The 18,061-nt window shown below is 34.8% G+C and overlaps 3 protein-coding genes across 6 annotated transcripts in view; 1 reads left to right on the top strand and 2 right to left on the bottom strand.

The window, feature by feature from the left end:
* Positions 1–13,148, bottom strand: part of LOC113512481 (WD repeat-containing protein on Y chromosome-like) — a 30,273-nt gene extending 17,125 nt beyond the window's left edge. For 3 of the 4 annotated variants that reach the window (XM_052898739.1, XM_052898740.1, XM_052898737.1), the window contains exon 1: positions 12,894–13,044. Coding sequence is in view for 1 of the 4 variants with exons in the window: in XM_052898736.1 (XP_052754696.1) it covers positions 12,974–13,075 (102 nt within the window). In the remaining 3 variants the exon portion in view is untranslated. Of the gene's footprint in view, positions 1–12,893 lie in introns of all 4 variants that reach the window. The other variant, XM_052898736.1, reaches the window with a different exon arrangement.
* A 45-nt stretch (positions 13,149–13,193) lies between these two features.
* On the top strand, positions 13,194–13,777 carry LOC113512608 (28S ribosomal protein S21, mitochondrial). The gene is made up of 2 exons (XM_052898741.1): positions 13,194–13,359; positions 13,592–13,777. Exons 1-2 carry the CDS (start codon positions 13,194–13,196, stop codon positions 13,714–13,716), a joined length of 291 nt encoding a protein of 96 aa, XP_052754701.1. The 3' UTR covers positions 13,717–13,777.
* Positions 13,778–14,356: 579 nt separating this feature from the next.
* Positions 14,357–17,614, bottom strand: LOC113512469 (out at first protein). The gene is made up of 6 exons (XM_026896366.3): positions 17,299–17,614; positions 17,098–17,211; positions 16,181–16,315; positions 15,848–16,028; positions 15,186–15,328; positions 14,357–14,713 (listed from the first exon to the last, which is right to left on the bottom strand). Exons 1-6 carry the CDS (start codon positions 17,380–17,382, stop codon positions 14,561–14,563), a joined length of 810 nt encoding a protein of 269 aa, XP_026752167.2. The 5' UTR covers positions 17,383–17,614; the 3' UTR covers positions 14,357–14,560.
* Between the last annotated feature and the right edge of the window lie 447 nt (positions 17,615–18,061).

Raw genomic sequence — 18,061 nt, 5'->3', positions numbered from 1 at the left:
ATGACGAATCCGAATATGTTTAGTCCTCTTGTGGAATTCCGGATTCTCAGCTAATCTAATAGCAGCTTCATTATCCACATTCAACACAGGAAGTTCTTTCAAGCCTACCAGTTCTCGAAACAACCTAGTTAGCCAGATACATTCCTTAGCTGCTTCGCTAGCAGCGACTATTTCTGCTTCCGTTGTAGAAATTGCTACACTAGTTTGTCTTTGGCTTAACCATGAGATAGGACCACCCGCATAGAGGCACAGTACTCCTGACGTTGATCTTCCTGTTGTAATACAACCTCCATGATCTGAATCACTATAGCTTTCCAATATTTTGTTCTTATAATATTTCTTGTACAAAATTCCAGCTTCAGGAGCATATTTGAGATAACGCATAATACGTTTCACCCTAACGCAATCTGTCTCAGTTGGTTTTTCTAAATTCCGTGATACAACACTTACAGCATAGGCGATATCTGGACGTGTGCCAACCATAAGGTAAGCTAATGCACCAACAATCTGCCGATAATTTTCCAGGATTGGAGTTAAATCACACGTATTGTGCTTTTGTTCCACATCATCCTTAACTATGGGCGTCATAACAGGACGACAATCTTCCATACCAAAACGCTTCAAAAGTTTTCTTGTGTAACCAGCTTGAGCTATCAGTAGGCCGTCTTCTCTTTTTTCTATCTCTATTCCCAAAAAATAGCATGCAGGCTTCATAGTAATTTTGAAAGTACCTTTCAGATCTTCAAAAAATTCATCTACTAGCATCTGTGAAGATCCTGCCACCAAGCCGTCATCCACATACAAAGCTACAATAATCTTCCCCTTATCGTTGTCTCGTACGAAGAGACAAGGATCAGCATCACAAGCTTTGAAATCCACGCTCTTGAAAAAATCTAGTATTCGTTTGTTCCAACATCTCGGAGCTTGTTTCAAGCCGTACAGACTCCTTTTTAATAAGCATACGCGTCCAGTGCCATCGTCATAACCTTCCGGTTGAGACATAAAAATCTCCTCGTCCAAGGATCCATACAAGAAAGCAGTTGAAACATCGAATTGCATCATATACATTTCCTCACTAGCCGCGATACTCAAGACAGCTCTAATCGTTGCCATCTTAGCTACTGGGCTAAATGTCTGATAGTAATCAATGCCTTTCTTCTGTCGAAATCCCTTTATGACAAGTCTAGATTTATACTTATCAACTGTTCCATCTGCATTAAGTTTCACTTTAAGGACCCATTTGCATGGAATAGCCTTCCTATTTTTCGGTAGTTCTGTTAAAATCCAAGTTCCATTTTCTTTTAAAGAAGAAATTTCACTTTCCATAGCTTTTTTCCATAGCTTACTTTCCGGACTTTGTATCGCTTCTTTATAGCAACTTGGTTCTGAGTAACCAGTCCATTCGGTGTTCATAATATAATCATTGAACTTAGCAGGAAGTCTAAGTAATGCACGATCTCTCAATACTCTAGCACCTTGCTCAGATATCTCAAGATCTCGAAGACCTTCTGGAATATTATTATTAATATCTTCCCCATTTGCTTCATCCAGTTCAATTTCTTCTTCATGAACATCATTTCTCGTATCATCAAATACTTCATCATCAATAGGCGAGCTTGGAGAAGTCTCTATCAAAGGACTTTCTTCTCTTGCAGTATTAATACGATCATTTGTAGCGATCGAAGCTTTCTGAAGAGGAATCTCTATCTCATTCTCTTCAATTTGTTTAGTTGACACATCAACGAACCTTGATTCGATTGGATTCTCATTGATAACAACATCTCGAGACCTTATTAAAGAATTCGAAGCTTTATTCCAAAGTCTATAGCCATCATCGTTATCATAACCAATCAAAATACATTTATCTGCTTTCTTTTGCAATTTCTTTCTTTTTTGTTTTGGTACATGTGCATAACATAAAGAACCAATTATTCTCAAATGCTTAATTTGTGGTTTTCTTTCATACCAGAGTTCATAGGGAGATTTCTTCTCTATACTCGACGGTCCAGTCCTATTTAAAATATAGACAGCCGTGTTCACGAGTTCAGCCCACAAGTATTGTGGCAACTCCTCATGCGCATGCATCATTGCTCTAGCAGATTCAACAATGGTTCTGTTGTCACGTTCACAACAACCATTCTGCTCTGGTGTATATGGCATCACCAGCCGTTGCTTAACACCATTCCTTTTTAGAATATTTTTTTACTTTTTCGTTGTCGAACTCTCCGCCGTTATCGCTGAGCAGTTCCTTGACTGTATGTCCTACTGTCTTAGCTTCAGCTAGCATATCTTCTAATTTTTGATATACTTCTGACTTTTCACGTAGAAAGTAGACATAGCGAAATCGTGTGTAGTCGTCCTTAAATAAAACAAAATACTTATATTTTGATGTAGAACTTGGGAAGGGTCCACAAACATCTGTGTGAATAAGTTGTCCAGGTGCAGTTGCTCTTTCACGTACACCAAACTTCCGTCTATGTGCTTTTCCGAAAATACAGCCTTCACAGACTTCTTCATTAGACCAGTTTGTTTTAATTCCCAACTCACGTTCGATTACACCCTTTACGTGTTTTTTACTCTGATGTCCCAATCTCTCATGATATAGTTGCAATTTATCTGTCTTGTCTACCAGATTTATGCAAGTCACAGGCAATACAGGTTTAAATTTCAACTTATATAAACCACCATACCTTTCTCTGGTTCCTTTTACGGCAATCTTTCCGTTGATTTGGACATTACAAGATGTTACACGGGACTCAAACAGACTATCAGGATTTCTGTCCTGAGCCGATAGAACCGAAAATAAATTCTTACTAATTTGAGGTACATACCAGACGTTTCGAAGATATATATTCTCTTCCTTACCATCAACATCAGCTATAACGTTGATTGTGCCTTTACCAACGGCTTTGATAATATTACCATCCGCTGTTGTAACAGTGTGAGATTCGCCAAAGTATTCAAAATCCTGATAGAGATCCTGACGCATTGTTACATGATTGGTAGCTCCATTATCAACATACCAGCCATCCTTGTCGATAACCGTGTCTAATGAATTTACCAACAACAACATCATGTTCATGCTTGAAACAGTCTCTTTTCCTAAGCGAGTAGACTTCTTCTTAGAACATTCCTTCATAAGATGTCCTACTTCTTTACAAAAGAAACATTTCCTTTTATCAGTAGTCTTTGAAGTCTCACCTTCTTTCTTTAAAGTTTCACCTTTTTCCTTAGTAAACTTTTTCTTCACTTTGGTCACCAGTGCTTGCCCACTAATCTCACTAGTACCTCCTGTTCCTGTAAGAGCACGTTCATGAGCACACAATTGACTAGTTAGGTTTTCCACTGTTCGATCCTTTTTTGACATCAACAACCAACTCGACTTAAAAGAAAAATACGATTCAGGCAGTGTGTCTAGAATTTTGCAAATCAGCAAAAGATCCGTTAAATTTGTATTATTTTCTGCTTTTGCAAGTTCCTGTACCAGTTTGAACCATATATTCTTCAGTTTTGTAATGTGAGTTGTAATATTATCTAAGGGATCTTTACTGTACCGGAAGAATTCCATACATAAATCATACGCTTTATTGTCATTAACGCCATCATAAAGCCTGTGTAATTCATCCCATACTTCTTTAGGAGTGGAGAATCTAATCACCTTGTCAAGTGTTTCGTCGCTAATATTATTAGTTATCAAGAGTAGTGCTGTACTCTCTAACCTGAGAAAATTCTGTAGACTCGTGATATCACCTGTGCTAACCCTATCTCCATCAGCTGATGCAGCAGCTCCAGCCACTTGCGTAGCAGCTTCTGCCAGCAGAGAAGGTCGTTGTATATTACCTTCAACAATATCAAGAAGTCCGTCGATACTCCTTAGCAAAGCGGTCATCCGATACTTCCATTGTATCCAGTTATGGTTTTCAAGATTTAATCAAAGGACTTTCTTCTCTTGCAGTATTAATACGATCATTTGTAGCGATCGAAGCTTTCTGAAGAGGAATCTCTATCTCATTCTCTTCAATTTGTTTAGTTGACACATCAACGAACCTTGATTCGATTGGATTCTCATTGATAACAACATCTCGAGACCTTATTAAAGAATTCGAAGCTTTATTCCAAAGTCTATAGCCATCATCGTTATCATAACCAATCAAAATACATTTATCTGCTTACTTCTGCTAATTCTTACAACCAATCATTGAAGAGTTCAGTTACTGTTCAAGGAACAAGGTTCAAGGTACGAATATCTTTAAGTGGTTACGGGCCCAGATTGCTGAAGATGGATCTTGCCAAGATACAGATTACCAAACTTGAAAACCATAACTGGATACAATGGAAGTATCGGATGACCGCTTTGCTAAGGGGTATCGACGGACTTCTTGATATTGTTGAAGGTAATATACAACGACCTTCTCTGCTGGCAGAAGCTGCTACGCAAGTGGCTGGAGCTGCTGCATCAGCTGATGGAGATAGGGTTAGCACAGGTGATATCACGAGTCTACAGAATTTTCTCAGGTTAGAGAGTACAGCACTACTCTTGATAACTAATAATATTAGCGACGAAACACTTGACAAGGTGATTAGATTCTCCACTCCTAAAGAAGTATGGGATGAATTACACAGGCTTTATGATGGCGTTAATGACAATAAAGCGTATGATTTATGTATGGAATTCTTCCGGTACAGTAAAGATCCCTTAGATAATATTACAACTCACATTACAAAACTGAAGAATATATGGTTCAAACTGGTACAGGAACTTGCAAAAGCAGAAAATAATACAAATTTACCGGATCTTTTGCTGATTTGCAAAATTCTAGACACACTGCCTGAATCGTATTTTTCTTTTAAGTCGAGTTGGTTGTTGATGTCAAAAAAGGATCGAACAGTGGAAAACCTAACTAGTCAATTGTGTGCTCATGAACGTGCTCTTACAGGAACAGGAGGTACTAGTGAGATTAGTGGGCAAGCACTGGTGACCAAAGTGAAGAAAAAGTTTACTAAGGAAAAAGGTGAAACTTTAAAGAAAGAAGGTGAGACTTCAAAGACTACTGATAAAAGGAAATGTTTCTTTTGTAAAGAAGTAGGACATCTTATGAAGGAATGTTCTAAGAAGAAGTCTACTCGCTTAGGAAAAGAGACTGTTTCAAGCATGAACATGATGTTGTTGTTGGTAAATTCATTAGACACGGTTATCGACAAGGATGGCTGGTATGTTGATAATGGAGCTACCAATCATGTAACAATGCGTCAGGATCTCTATCAGGATTTTGAATACTTTGGGCTGAGCGAATCTCACACTGTTACAACAGCGGATGGTAATATTATCAAAGCCGTTGGTAAAGGCACAATCAACGTTATAGCTGATGTTGATGGTAAGGAAGAGAATATATATCTTCGAAACGTCTGGTATGTACCTCAAATTAGTAAGAATTTATTTTCGGTTCTATCGGCTCAGGACAGAAATCCTGATAGTCTGTTTGAGTCCCGTGTAACATCTTGTAATGTCCAAATCAACGGAAAGATTGCCGTAAAAGGAACCAGAGAAAGGTATGGTGGTTTATATAAGTTGAAATTTAAACCTGTATTGCCTGTGACTTGCATAAATCTGGTAGACAAGACAGATAAATTGCAACTATATCATGAGAGATTGGGACATCAGAGTAAAAAACACGTAAAGGGTGTAATCGAACGTGAGTTGGGAATTAAAACAAACTGGTCTAATGAAGAAGTCTGTGAAGGCTGTATTTTCGGAAAAGCACATAGACGGAAGTTTGGTGTACGTGAAAGAGCAACTGCACCTGGACAACTTATTCACACAGATGTTTGTGGACCCTTCCCAAGTTCTACATCAAAATATAAGTATTTTGTTTTATTTAAGGACGACTACACACGATTTCGCTATGTCTACTTTCTACGTGAAAAGTCAGAAGTATATCAAAAATTAGAAGATATGCTAGCTGAAGCTAAGACAGTAGGACATACAGTCAAGGAACTGCTCAGCGATAACGGCGGAGAGTTCGACAACGAAAAAGTAAAAAAATATTCTAAAAAGGAATGGTGTTAAGCAACGGCTGGTGATGCCATATACACCAGAGCAGAATGGTTGTTGTGAACGTGACAACAGAACCATTGTTGAATCTGCTAGAGCAATGATGCATGCGCATGAGGAGTTGCCACAATACTTGTGGGCTGAACTCGTGAACACGGCTGTCTATATTTTAAATAGGACTGGACCGTCGAGTATAGAGAAGAAATCTCCCTATGAACTCTGGTATGAAAGAAAACCACAAATTAAGCATTTGAGAATAATTGGTTCTTTATGTTATGCACATGTACCAAAACAAAAAAGAAAGAAATTGCAAAAGAAAGCAGATAAATGTATTTTGATTGGTTATGATAACGATGATGGCTATAGACTTTGGAATAAAGCTTCGAATTCTTTAATAAGGTCTCGAGATGTTGTTATCAATGAGAATCCAATCGAATCAAGGTTCGTTGATGTGTCAACTAAACAAATTGAAGAGAATGAGATAGAGATTCCTCTTCAGAAAGCTTCGATCGCTACAAATGATCGTATTAATACTGCAAGAGAAGAAAGTCCTTTGATAGAGACTTCTCCAAGCTCGCCTATTGATGATGAAGTATTTGATGATACGAGAAATGATGTTCATGAAGAAGAAATTGAACTGGATGAAGCAAATGGGGAAGATATTAATAATAATATTCCAGAAGGTCTTCGAGATCTTGAGATATCTGAGCAAGGTGCTAGAGTATTGAGAGATCGTGCATTACTTAGACTTCCTGCTAAGTTCAATGATTATATTATGAACACCGAATGGACTGGTTACTCAGAACCAAGTTGCTATAAAGAAGCGATACAAAGTCCGGAAAGTAAGCTATGGAAAAAAGCTATGGAAAGTGAAATTTCTTCTTTAAAAGAAAATGGAACTTGGATTTTAACAGAACTACCGAAAAATAGGAAGGCTATTCCATGCAAATGGGTCTTTAAAGTGAAACTTAATGCAGATGGAACAGTTGATAAGTATAAATCTAGACTTGTCATAAAGGGATTTCGACAGAAGAAAGGCATTGATTACTATCAGACATTTAGCCCAGTAGCTAAGATGGCAACGATTAGAGCTGTCTTGAGTATCGCGGCTAGTGAGGAAATGTATATGATGCAATTCGATGTTTCAACTGCTTTCTTGTATGGATCCTTGGACGAGGAGATTTTTATGTCTCAACCGGAAGGTTATGACGATGGCACTGGACGCGTATGTTTATTAAAAAGGAGTCTGTACGGCTTGAAACAAGCTCCGAGATGTTGGAACAAACGAATACTAGATTTTTCAAGAGCGTGGATTTCAAAGCTTGTGATGCTGATCCTTGTCTCTTCGTACGAGACAACGATAAGGGGAAGATTATTGTAGCTTTGTATGTGGATGACGGCTTGGTGGCAGGATCTTCACAGATGCTAGTATTAAAAAGGGAGGTGTGGTCAAATTTAGAACATGAGAAGAATATATGATTCAAGTCTGCCACTTCAGCACCGCAATTACACGACGAACTTTGTACAATACCAAGCTTGTATAAATGAGAAGGTGTGCATACGTGACCTAGACGCATACGAGTTATAATAGTTGTTGCGGTCTTTCCAAGCTTTAATTTACAAAACCATGGTTTGAAAGGAATATCGGGTTGTATAAGGCGATAAAATCTTCCTTTTATTGTACTTGTTTTTTCCCAATATTCCTTCCAGGCATACCTTAAATATATTTTTGGGAGACAAGCTAGGTCACTACAGTAATTATGATACGGATACATATCACCACAAGTTACAGCCTCTCTTGCAATAAGGTCAGCTTTGTCATTGCCGCTAATACCACTGTGTCCTGGTAACCAGGCAAAAGAAACGGAATACCCTCTCAACATGCAAAGATAAAGACTTTGTCTTATGTCACAAATAATGGGATAAACTGGTTTTGATTTAAACGGATATTTGGCTAGAGCTTGTAAAGAGCTCATAGAGTCAGTGAAAACTATTGCCTTATGTAATTTCATTAAAAGTATATATTCTACAGCTTTTAAAATACCATAACATTCCCCGGTAAAAACTGAAGACTCCGGTGGAAGTTTAATTTTTTGAACGATATTAAATTGTGAATGAAACACACCCACACCTACACAACCGCTATTGTCTGGTTTTGATGCATCAGTAAAGATGTAGTGCCATTCATTCCATTCAATGTCAGTTATAAACATAAATTTGGCATTCAATTCTGAATCATTTTTTGATAACCCAAAATCATATTTAATATTAGGAGATAAAACTAAAGATTGATATGAGCATTTATAAATGGGAAAACAGGACGATGTAAAAGTGGGAGATTCTATGGATTTATATTTTTCATAACTTTGTATTAAACATGGAGGTTTTTTATGTTTCCAATAAGATGAAGACGAAATAAAGATATGTAGTTGAGATAACTTTTGAATAAGCGGATGATCAGATAATTGTAAACAACGAAAAAAGAAGCGATCAGATAGATATTGCCTTCTTAAAACCAAAGGTGGATCACCGACTTCGAGCTGTAAAGCATTGATTGGACTTGATTTCATTGCTCCAGAGATAATCCTCAAGGCCTTTGATTGAATTAAATCCAATTTCTTAAAAGCAAATGAACTTCCTGGAGCTAACAAAAAAGTTCCATAATCAATGACACTCCTTATAAGACCATTATAAGCAAGTTTTAGTGAAACGGGATGTGCTCCCCACCAAACTCCAGCAAGGCACCTAAGAATGTTGAGGTTACGCTCACATTTCGTAGAAATATAATTACAGTGGGACAGACCTGTTAATTTATTATCTAGCACGATACCTAAAAATTTAATTTCAGTCTTTATAGGAATGTATGAGTTATCATAAAGCACCTTAATTTGTTGCGGTGATCTCATTCTTGAAAACAAAACTACACTACTCTTGGTTACAGAAAGATTAAGACCATTTGCATCTAACCACGTTTTTAACAAATCTAATGAATCAGATAATTTGGCAGAAGCAGATTCTATGGACTTCGCAATAAAATATAATAAAAGATCATCAGCATATTGTAAAATTTTGACGGATTTATCAAGGAATAATTCTAGATCGTATGTGTATATGTTAAATAAGATTGGACTGAGAACAGATCCTTGTGGAAGGCCTTTCCATACTGTTCTAGATAATTTGGTATCTTCATCTAAATTCATATATATCGTTCTTTCTGATAAAATATTGATAATGAAATTAGAAAGCATTACCGGTACATTTAGAGCTTGTAATTTAGTTTTTAAAATAGAAATTATTACATTATCATAGGCAGAATTTATATCTAAAAAGGCTGAGAGGATTGACAAATTTTGTGAGAAAGCTATATGAATATCTGAAATAAGAATGCTCACATTATCTAAGGTGCTCTTACCTTTCCTAAAACCAAACTGGTTCGGGGATAGTAAGTTATTACTTTCTAACAACCATTCTAGACGGTTTTTCACTAAATGTTCAGCTAGCTTTAGTAAGACAGAGGAAAGTGCAACAGGACGGTATGAAGATGGTTCAGAAGGTGGTTTATGAGGCTTTAGAAATGGTATAATAATCTGAGACTTCCATGAAGTAGGTATATTTCCCGAAATAATTATGGAATTAATTATATTTAAAAAGTAAATTAATGTCGCATCGCTAGCATTTTTAAAAAAGGAATACGGTATACCGTCTTCTCCCGGTGCAGAGTCTTTAATAGAAGCTAGAACACCTTTAAGTTCTACTAGAGTAAAAGGAGAGTCAAGTTCGAATAATTCGTCAGAGACGGATAGAGAAATATTGTAAAGGCATTCCGGCACATAACTAGGAGCAAGGCGATCTAAAAATTTATTCGCTAAAGTTAAATCGAGTGCAGAACGTGATGTATGATCACTAAAGGCAGATCTGAATCTTTTAATATTATTCCAAACGACTGATGAATTAACTTCTGGACAGATAGAAGAACAAAATCTTCTCCAGCCTTCTAATTTCTTTTTTTTCAGTAGTTTTCGAGTAGAACGTGAAACTGCGGTGTAAATTTCAAAATTTTCTGGTGTCATGTAATTATTATAATTTTTTTCAGCCTCTTTACGATTTTTAATTGCTTCCGTACAATCTTTGTCCCACCAAGGTGGCGAGGGAATTTTCCCTGAAGCACTATTTTTAACAGGAAATAATAAATCAGCAACCTCCTTCATATTTATCATCAAGTCATTACAACATTGATGTTCATTTCCATGGTAAACAATAGGTAACTCCGATATTTTATTATCTAAATATTGTTTGTAAATATTCCAGTCTACATTTGATAAATTATATTTAAGCCGAGGACCACTCTTTCGACTTGAGGGAATGGAAATTGGAAAAGAAAGAATGAGGGGAAAGTGATCGCTTCCGAAAGTAGAGGAATGAGGATACCACGACAGTGAAGAAGCTAAATCAGAAGAACATATTGAAATGTCAGGAGCACTAAACCCTTCATTCGGTGCAGTTCTACGTGTTGGTACATCTGAGTTAATAATACATAAGTTGTAAGTGTCAATTATCGTCAGGAGTTTTCCACCATAAAAATTAGAAGTAGAACTGCCCCACGATTGGTGTTGAGCATTAAAATCGCCCATTACGAGAAAAGGTTTAGGTAAAATTGAAAATAATTGTTCTAGTTGTGAATATATTTGGCATGTAGGATCAGGAATATATAAAGTAACAAAACAGATACCATTTATAATTATAGCAGCTGCATTAATGCCGCTATATACAGGAAGCGAAAAAGAAGAAAAAGGAAGGAGTTTTTGACCAATATGGCAACACCGCCATATCCGTCAGCTCTATCATCACGGAGACTTGTAAAGCCTGAAATCCTAAAAGGATATCCTGGCTTTAACCAAGTCTCTTGTAGAGCTATTATAAAAGGATTATATTTATTAATCAAATAAAATAAGTCTGATTTCTTGTTTGTTATGCTACGACAGTTCCACTGAATTATTAGGACTTTGTAATCCATTGTGAGAAGTTAATAATTGAGAAAATACATTGTAAATGGCATCGTTGGACGGTGGTAAAGTTGTTTGTATCATTTTCGATTGCGATAACACTTTAATAAGCATGAGAATAATATCAAAGATGGATTGATTATTGTCAATATTATTTGATGATAATGCACAACCATTAGAGGGAGCAGGAATATTATATTCCTTAACTATGGCTTCATGGGCAGAACGATCATATCCTTGTTGTGCTTTTTGAGGAGTGCGTGGTTTAAGTGTAACTGTTTTTTTATATGATGATTGAATATGTGGTAATGATGATTTCTCTTTGAGGAAAGAAGATTGAAAATGAGATTTATTGGACGGAGATGATGATGTTAATACATCTGAATATAGTTTAGAAGTGGGAGGATGAAATTTTGATGCTTCAGCATAAGAAACACAACTGTGGGCCATTGTTTCTTTAATGGCTTTCTGACGTGCATATTCAGGACATTTCTTACTAATTGCTGAATGAGAACCATTACACAAGATACAAGAAACATTTTCCTCATCTACTTCACATTTATCACCTGTATGATTTTGCCTGCATTTATAACACCGAGGATTTGAACGACACTGCATCTTGACATGTCCGAACCTACAGCAGTTATAGCATTGGATAGTGGGGTAAATGTACAAATCTACAGTTAATGATGTGTAAAACATAAATACTCTTTTTGGTAATATTTGTCCATCAAAAGTAATAACAATGGTTTCAGTATTAATAAAACTTGGTTGTCCTTCATTAATGGTCTTTTTCTTAATTCTTCTGGTTTTTAGAATTCTCCCACAACCTATAGGTACTGATATATTTTGGATTACTTCCTCTTCTGTCCAATCTTTAGGAATACCCCTCACAATTCCCATACGGGTTACATGGAAAGAAGGTATAAATGCCTTAAAATTATGTGTTTCTAAGTGACTATTATTTAAAAATGCATTTGCATTTTCAAAATTTGAGAAAGAAAGCGATAAACGGTTTCTTCCTATTCTTTGAGGCTACCATTCACTATATTATTTATCTTATTAGTGTGTAAAAAGCGACCAAATGCAATAGGATGTAATGTAGTGTTATCATTAGGATGTGTTTCATTTTTTTGTACATGAACGACATAAGGAGCTACATCCTCGGCATTGTACAAAGTTCTGCTTAAAGTACTGGGTGGAGAAGCAGGTTTAACAGACTCGGTATTATTTACAACTGGTATTGATACTAGAGTTTGATTCTCATCCTCAATACATTGACAATCACTATCTTTAATTTTAGATTCGAGACCTTTGGTGTGCCTCCTTCGTTTTTTATTGCAATGTTTGCAAATGCGACGTTCGCCACGTACTCGCTTACGTTTAGAACTTGCAACGCTAGAACCATCTGTGTCCATACTAGATTCACCCAATATATCAAAACTATTATTAAATGGGATAGTTATATTTGCAGACACCTGGGGGTTGTCCCCCCAGGGTCTATAGGTGGATCCATAATGTCTAATTAATATAGGTAATTTACTTACCAATATTTACAGCAACAAACACTATTACTACAAAATATACAATTATATATACAATCTAATACACAATATATAAATAAGACTAATCCTTATATAATTAAAAATAAAATTAATTTAAAGAAGATCAAAAAACACTCCCGCTTTTTTAAACGTTTCCCGCGCTTTTTTCAAGTAACGCCTTCTTCCCATAGATATATAATTATCTGTGCCTGTGCTTATTCCTAACTTTTTTAAATGGGTTAATTTAATAAATAAGACATTTTCATAGATTAGGAATATAAAAATTTGGCTTACTTAATGTTAGTGCCATAGATATAGTATAATGATGTTTTAACCATAGATATTAGAAGAATTTACCTCAAATATTGACTGACGTAGTACTGATTGTCATAAATAATTTTTCTCTTAATCTGTGTTCCTGACCGACTGACAGTGACAGAGAAGTCTTCGAATTTCTTATATCTATATTTTCTCATATTTTGTGAATGATACAATTGTAATAATTATTTTTAATTTATTTGTATAAAAAAATAGATTTGGGCATTGATTTGTGCCACTGTTTTATTTCCATTTCTTACTTTGGACGTCCCTATAATGTTTCTAACATTGAAATTACTTTCAAATAGACATCCTTCGTTTATAGCTCGTACAGTTTTTGTAAAGAATAATAATGTGGACGACGCCTGTAGATTGTTAAATAGAATTCTTGGTAAAGAAGGTATCTTAGAACAATTTAGGCTTACAAGATATTATGAAAAACCTTTTCAGGCAAGTAACCTAAAATATTTGGATATTGAGATTTCAAATATTTCTTTTTTTCACGTTGGATTGAAAAATAGAATGTTAAGATTGAAGGAAATAGTAAATAATTATACGACACTTGAAGTTCCTGTTAAATCGTAACATAATCTTTACGTAATAGGCATATTTTTTATATTAGTGCTTGTCATCACAGTTCATCATTTAAATTATAACATGTATATTATGTTTACATTTACAGACACGACGACGCATAAATCATGAGAAATGTAAAGCCATCTATAATGAAGATATGGAACGTAAAATAAAATTTGTGCTTAGGAAGAACCGACATGAGCCATTTCCTGGATGTCACTGAAAAACAAATTACCTCAACATATTTAGCATACTAGTTAATATAAATAAATGTAAATAGGGAATGTCGTTTTTTTATTTTAAGATTATAAACCAAGATTGTATAAAATAAGTTTAATCAATAATAGTAATTATGTAGAAGTTTTGAACTTGATTTTGAGCAAGATTTATTTTTAACTAGTTGCATTCCATGGCTTTGAGCATGTATATCATCTTATGTGCTAAGTTAAAATATAATCTAGCTGTCAATTTTCATTCAAATCTGTTGCATAGTTTTTGCATGAAAGAGCAACAAACATGTATCAAATCATCCATCATTAGAATTTTTTATATTTATAGTATAGGATATCTGTAAAATAGGATTTTTAAAATGGATCTAGTCAAAACTAAAAGATTTTTTATTAACAGAAGAACTAATAATATTTATACCCTGTAGTATATGCAGGTGTTTTACTGCCATATTGACATTTCCAATTTATCATCAACTACATAGGCATTATCTAGTTTGTCTACCCTGTAAGAGACCATAATACGACTACAGGTGAAGGTTGAAAAATAGGGGTTGGAACACTTAAAAAATGCTAAAAAATTAAAATTTGCAAAGTCATATGAGATCTATCATAATAAGTATGGAAGTCACACAATTTTCAAAAAGTTATTTAATCTGTTTGCTTCTTACATAAAAATACTATAGATATTTAGCAAAATATTTACAAAGGTTACAAATAGAGTATTGTCTCAGCTTAGATTACATTTTTGTAAATATATAAGAAAACTACAAGTAAGACTAGATGCATAGTTTGGCACTGAGAAGGCGGCTGCGGGCTCAGAGGCCTGCGGTCGCGCCGTCACGTGTAGTTGTAGCAGGCGTCGCGCCGCCGCACGTAAAAGTGATAGCGGTAACACCGGTGGCATGTTTTTATGCCACAGCGGTAACTCAAACCACCCTGGGGCTTGCCTTTACAGTACTTCAGCCCACAAGGGTACCAGTTGACACAAATCTGTAATGTAATTAATGTTGTATTATTTATTTATTCCGTTATCACATTCTTTAGAGGATATTTGATATCTTTAGAAATTAGCCAAACCTTTCATCTTTGGGCTTTTACATTATTATCTATTTTATTCCTTACACCCCAAATGCAAGGAACGATATTTAAGTGGCTTGGGGTTGCTCCTTAGAGCATTATATAAGAGACACTATGTCCAGTGTTAGGAGCTGATCTCAGGGGAATACTTATTAAATTGTTATTATCAAAGGCTGCAATTATTGTATGCCTGAAGCAGTGAATTAACTAGATCAGATAGTGCTATATGCATATAATGAATAGCTGATGTTGATGATTTAGAGCCTTCCTCATTTTAAGGTAAGTCAAGACTTATTCTTTCTCATTACCATACCATATTTTATTTTTTGTACCATATTTTAATTTAGTCAATCAAGTTATTTAAATAAGTAAATAGAGTATCTACCTCCAAGTGGCAGATGCACTCTTTGCCCATATCTGTCTCTGTGACGCAAGCAGCGACTGCCTGCTTACCGTCCGCGGCATCTGATGACAGTGCATGTGCCGGGAATGGCGTCACTGCTGACATGTAAGAGGACTGGTCCATTCCTGATAAATAACCATAATTTGCTTGAACAGTTTCAGATAATTACGATATAGTTTACTAAAAATAAAGTGAGTAAATGTAACTATATTTTTAGATATCCTTCTTATGTTACATTTTAAAATATTCAGATATTTCTGTTCTTTGTCTTTATTTATTTTTCTGCTATTATAATAACAAGGATCATTGCTTAATTTCTCTGGTTTTCATGCAACTTTGAAGTTTACTTTTCACTGTTCATTCCAAATGCCAATAGTTTTTAAGGAAATGAACACTATAGGAAAAACTGTAAGGACTGTCTAGTTTCTCATCCTAATTCCATCACAAAAATGCTGTTGCATCTATGTAAGATCAGAAGACTAAAGAGAGCAGATGTCTTATATATAATAAAAATAATGTTTGTCTTACAAAATGCTTTATGTCACTCAATAAATTTGATTTCAGCCCTTAAATTGATTGCAAATATATTAATAGGAAAACTATAAATTTAGAATTTGTTTAAAAATATTATAAAATGAGCACACCAGGTCTGGGTGCCCAGCGGGTGAGATCAGCAGCCCGCAAGTAGACGCGGTCGCGGGCGGCGGCGCAATGCGCGGCTGCGGCGGCTGATAGCAGCCGAGTGGCGCGGCCCGCCCACGCTGACGCCGTCGTCTGCCGCCAACCTTTGTCTTCCTCCGCTACACGCACTGTGCCTGGATTTTTCTATGGAAAATAATTATTCCTCTACATAATATTATTGATTCAACACAGTCTTAGGAAAAAAAATATGTTAGGTAAATTGGTTATGAAAAAGTGCTTAATTCTACTCCAATTTTTTTAACATATGACCAAAAAAACCTTAAAGTGGTCTTTACCTGTCTGAGTTTAGCCATAGCATCTGGGGCAATGAAATCGGCCTGTGCTGCATGTGATAAAAAGCATAGAGTCTGGTAGCCAGTCTGACCAAGCTCTTCTTCACCAGGAATCACAACCTTCATAGCTTCCACCTCCTAGTTTAATATATGCAAGTATTAGTCAAAAGAACAATTATTATTTCAAAATGAAGGATTTTTGATTGCCTTGAATAAGGTGCACATGTATTCTCAGATATCTCTTTATGTATAGCAAAATGTGCAAAGTCCATCTAGCTACCTAAATAACCTTATAGCATTAATACTACTTCATCAATATATCAGCTGTCCACTGCTGAACATGGGCCTTCCGCTTAGTTTTGCTTTTGATATTTTAAGAGGGATGCTGCTGCCCACCCCTAAACCATTAAGCTTTCTTAGTCACCTCTTACGAAATCCACAGGAAAAAGGTGGCCCATTCTATGTTGGGACTACATGACTATGCTACTTAGAAGTCATATAATATAGGTACATTAATTCATTAGTGCTTTAGAAAGGGAACAGATTTATTTTTTACTTGAATAAACAAACAAACTGATAGCTCCACTAATTGAAAATGGTAATCATTGCCTATAGACATCAATAATATGTACATCATAGAACACCACTTGAAGCTCATTGTACCACTCATATATTTAAATAGTCTTCATTTCTGAAGGCTTAGCTTTTATGCTTTAATTTTGCTGTTAATAATTAAATAAATGCTGCTAATTAATAATTTACTGATACAATAAATTTTTATGGTTACTAACTTTAGAAAATGAAACTAATTTGACATCATATAGTCACTACACATGATGAAGTGATTTCTAATTAAGTGCAAACTATTTTTTAAATAATGACTATGACTTAAATATAATTTTTCATAAATCTTTACATACATTAGTGAAGTCTACGAGTTGGGATACATAAACGCCGTCAAGCCTCTGAAACTCCAGAGTTACCGTGTCTTCGGATACGTTCGCCGTTATGTTCTCCTGCATAACGTCACCACCCTGCATTCATAAACATATCCCATCAATTTTTGATCTTTTAAAACGACAAGTAAAAGTTAATAACAATATTAAACAAATGGTCCATACCTGATTTTTCACATTTATTAAAAGTTGTAGATTTGTTGGCTGTGCCAGTACATATAGTAATACGACTGTTTTAAACAATTCCATTGCAGTAAATTCGTTTATATTTCATATCAATTCTTTGTATCAATTAAAATAATCTTTTATACATTCAATATTTAAATATTTATAGGTTTTTCAGTTCATCACATCAAATTAAATTTATTTTATTGACACTTGAACTTGACAGTCAATGACTAAATGACATTGTATAGAGTATTTATTGAACAATTTTACCGAAGCGATATATAAAGGTTCAAGAATGCAATAATAATAATGTATTATATTGTAGAAATATATATTGCATGTTAGTATATTAAAATTAAATAACGATAATAAATACTAAAGTGATTAAATCGGTGACAAAAACTTTTTAGATTACAGGATTTATAAATGCTTCCAATCGTTCCATTTTACGTAAATTTTCATAATTAAAATCGCATAAGATTATCTATTTATTATTTATACATATTAAAATAAAATATTATAGTTAATACATTATATTGATTTTATTATTATTATTTTTGATTAAAACTTAAAACTTTAAAGTGGATTTTACTACAAAAAATATATATATATATGACTTAGCAATATATTTCATCAAAATTCTTTATATCCAACTTTTTTATATTAGCTTTTATTGTATAAATAGTGTTCACACAGGATTTGCAAATCAATATTTTTCAAAAGTACCTACCTTTTTTGAGGTCATTCCATTGTAGCAATA

Source organism: Galleria mellonella, unplaced genomic scaffold (assembly GCF_026898425.1).
Source record: "Galleria mellonella isolate WM207_F2 unplaced genomic scaffold, CSIRO_AGI_GalMel_v1 utg537, whole genome shotgun sequence".
NCBI lineage: Eukaryota > Metazoa > Arthropoda > Insecta > Lepidoptera > Pyralidae > Galleria > Galleria mellonella.
This window is presented reverse-complemented; position numbering and strand designations above follow the sequence as displayed.

Bases quoted from the DNA above. Each gene is read 5' to 3' on its own strand.
- LOC113512469 (XM_026896366.3), bottom strand. From the start codon at position 17,382: ATGGAATTGTTTAAAACAGTCGTATTACTATATGTACTGGCACAGCCA. The intron at 16,029-16,180 runs GTAAAGACCACT...TATTTTCCATAG, and splicing joins CTATGGCTAAACTCAGACAG to AAAAATCCAGGCACAGTGCG. The intron at 14,714-15,185 runs GTAGATACTCTA...ATTACATTACAG, and splicing joins AGTGCATCTGCCACTTGGAG to ATTTGTGTCAACTGGTACCC.
- LOC113512608 (XM_052898741.1), top strand. From the start codon at position 13,194: ATGTTTCTAACATTGAAATTACTTTCAAATAGACATCCTTCGTTTATA. The intron at 13,360-13,591 runs CTTTTCAGGCAA...TATTATGTTTAC, and splicing joins TACAAGATATTATGAAAAAC to ATTTACAGACACGACGACGC.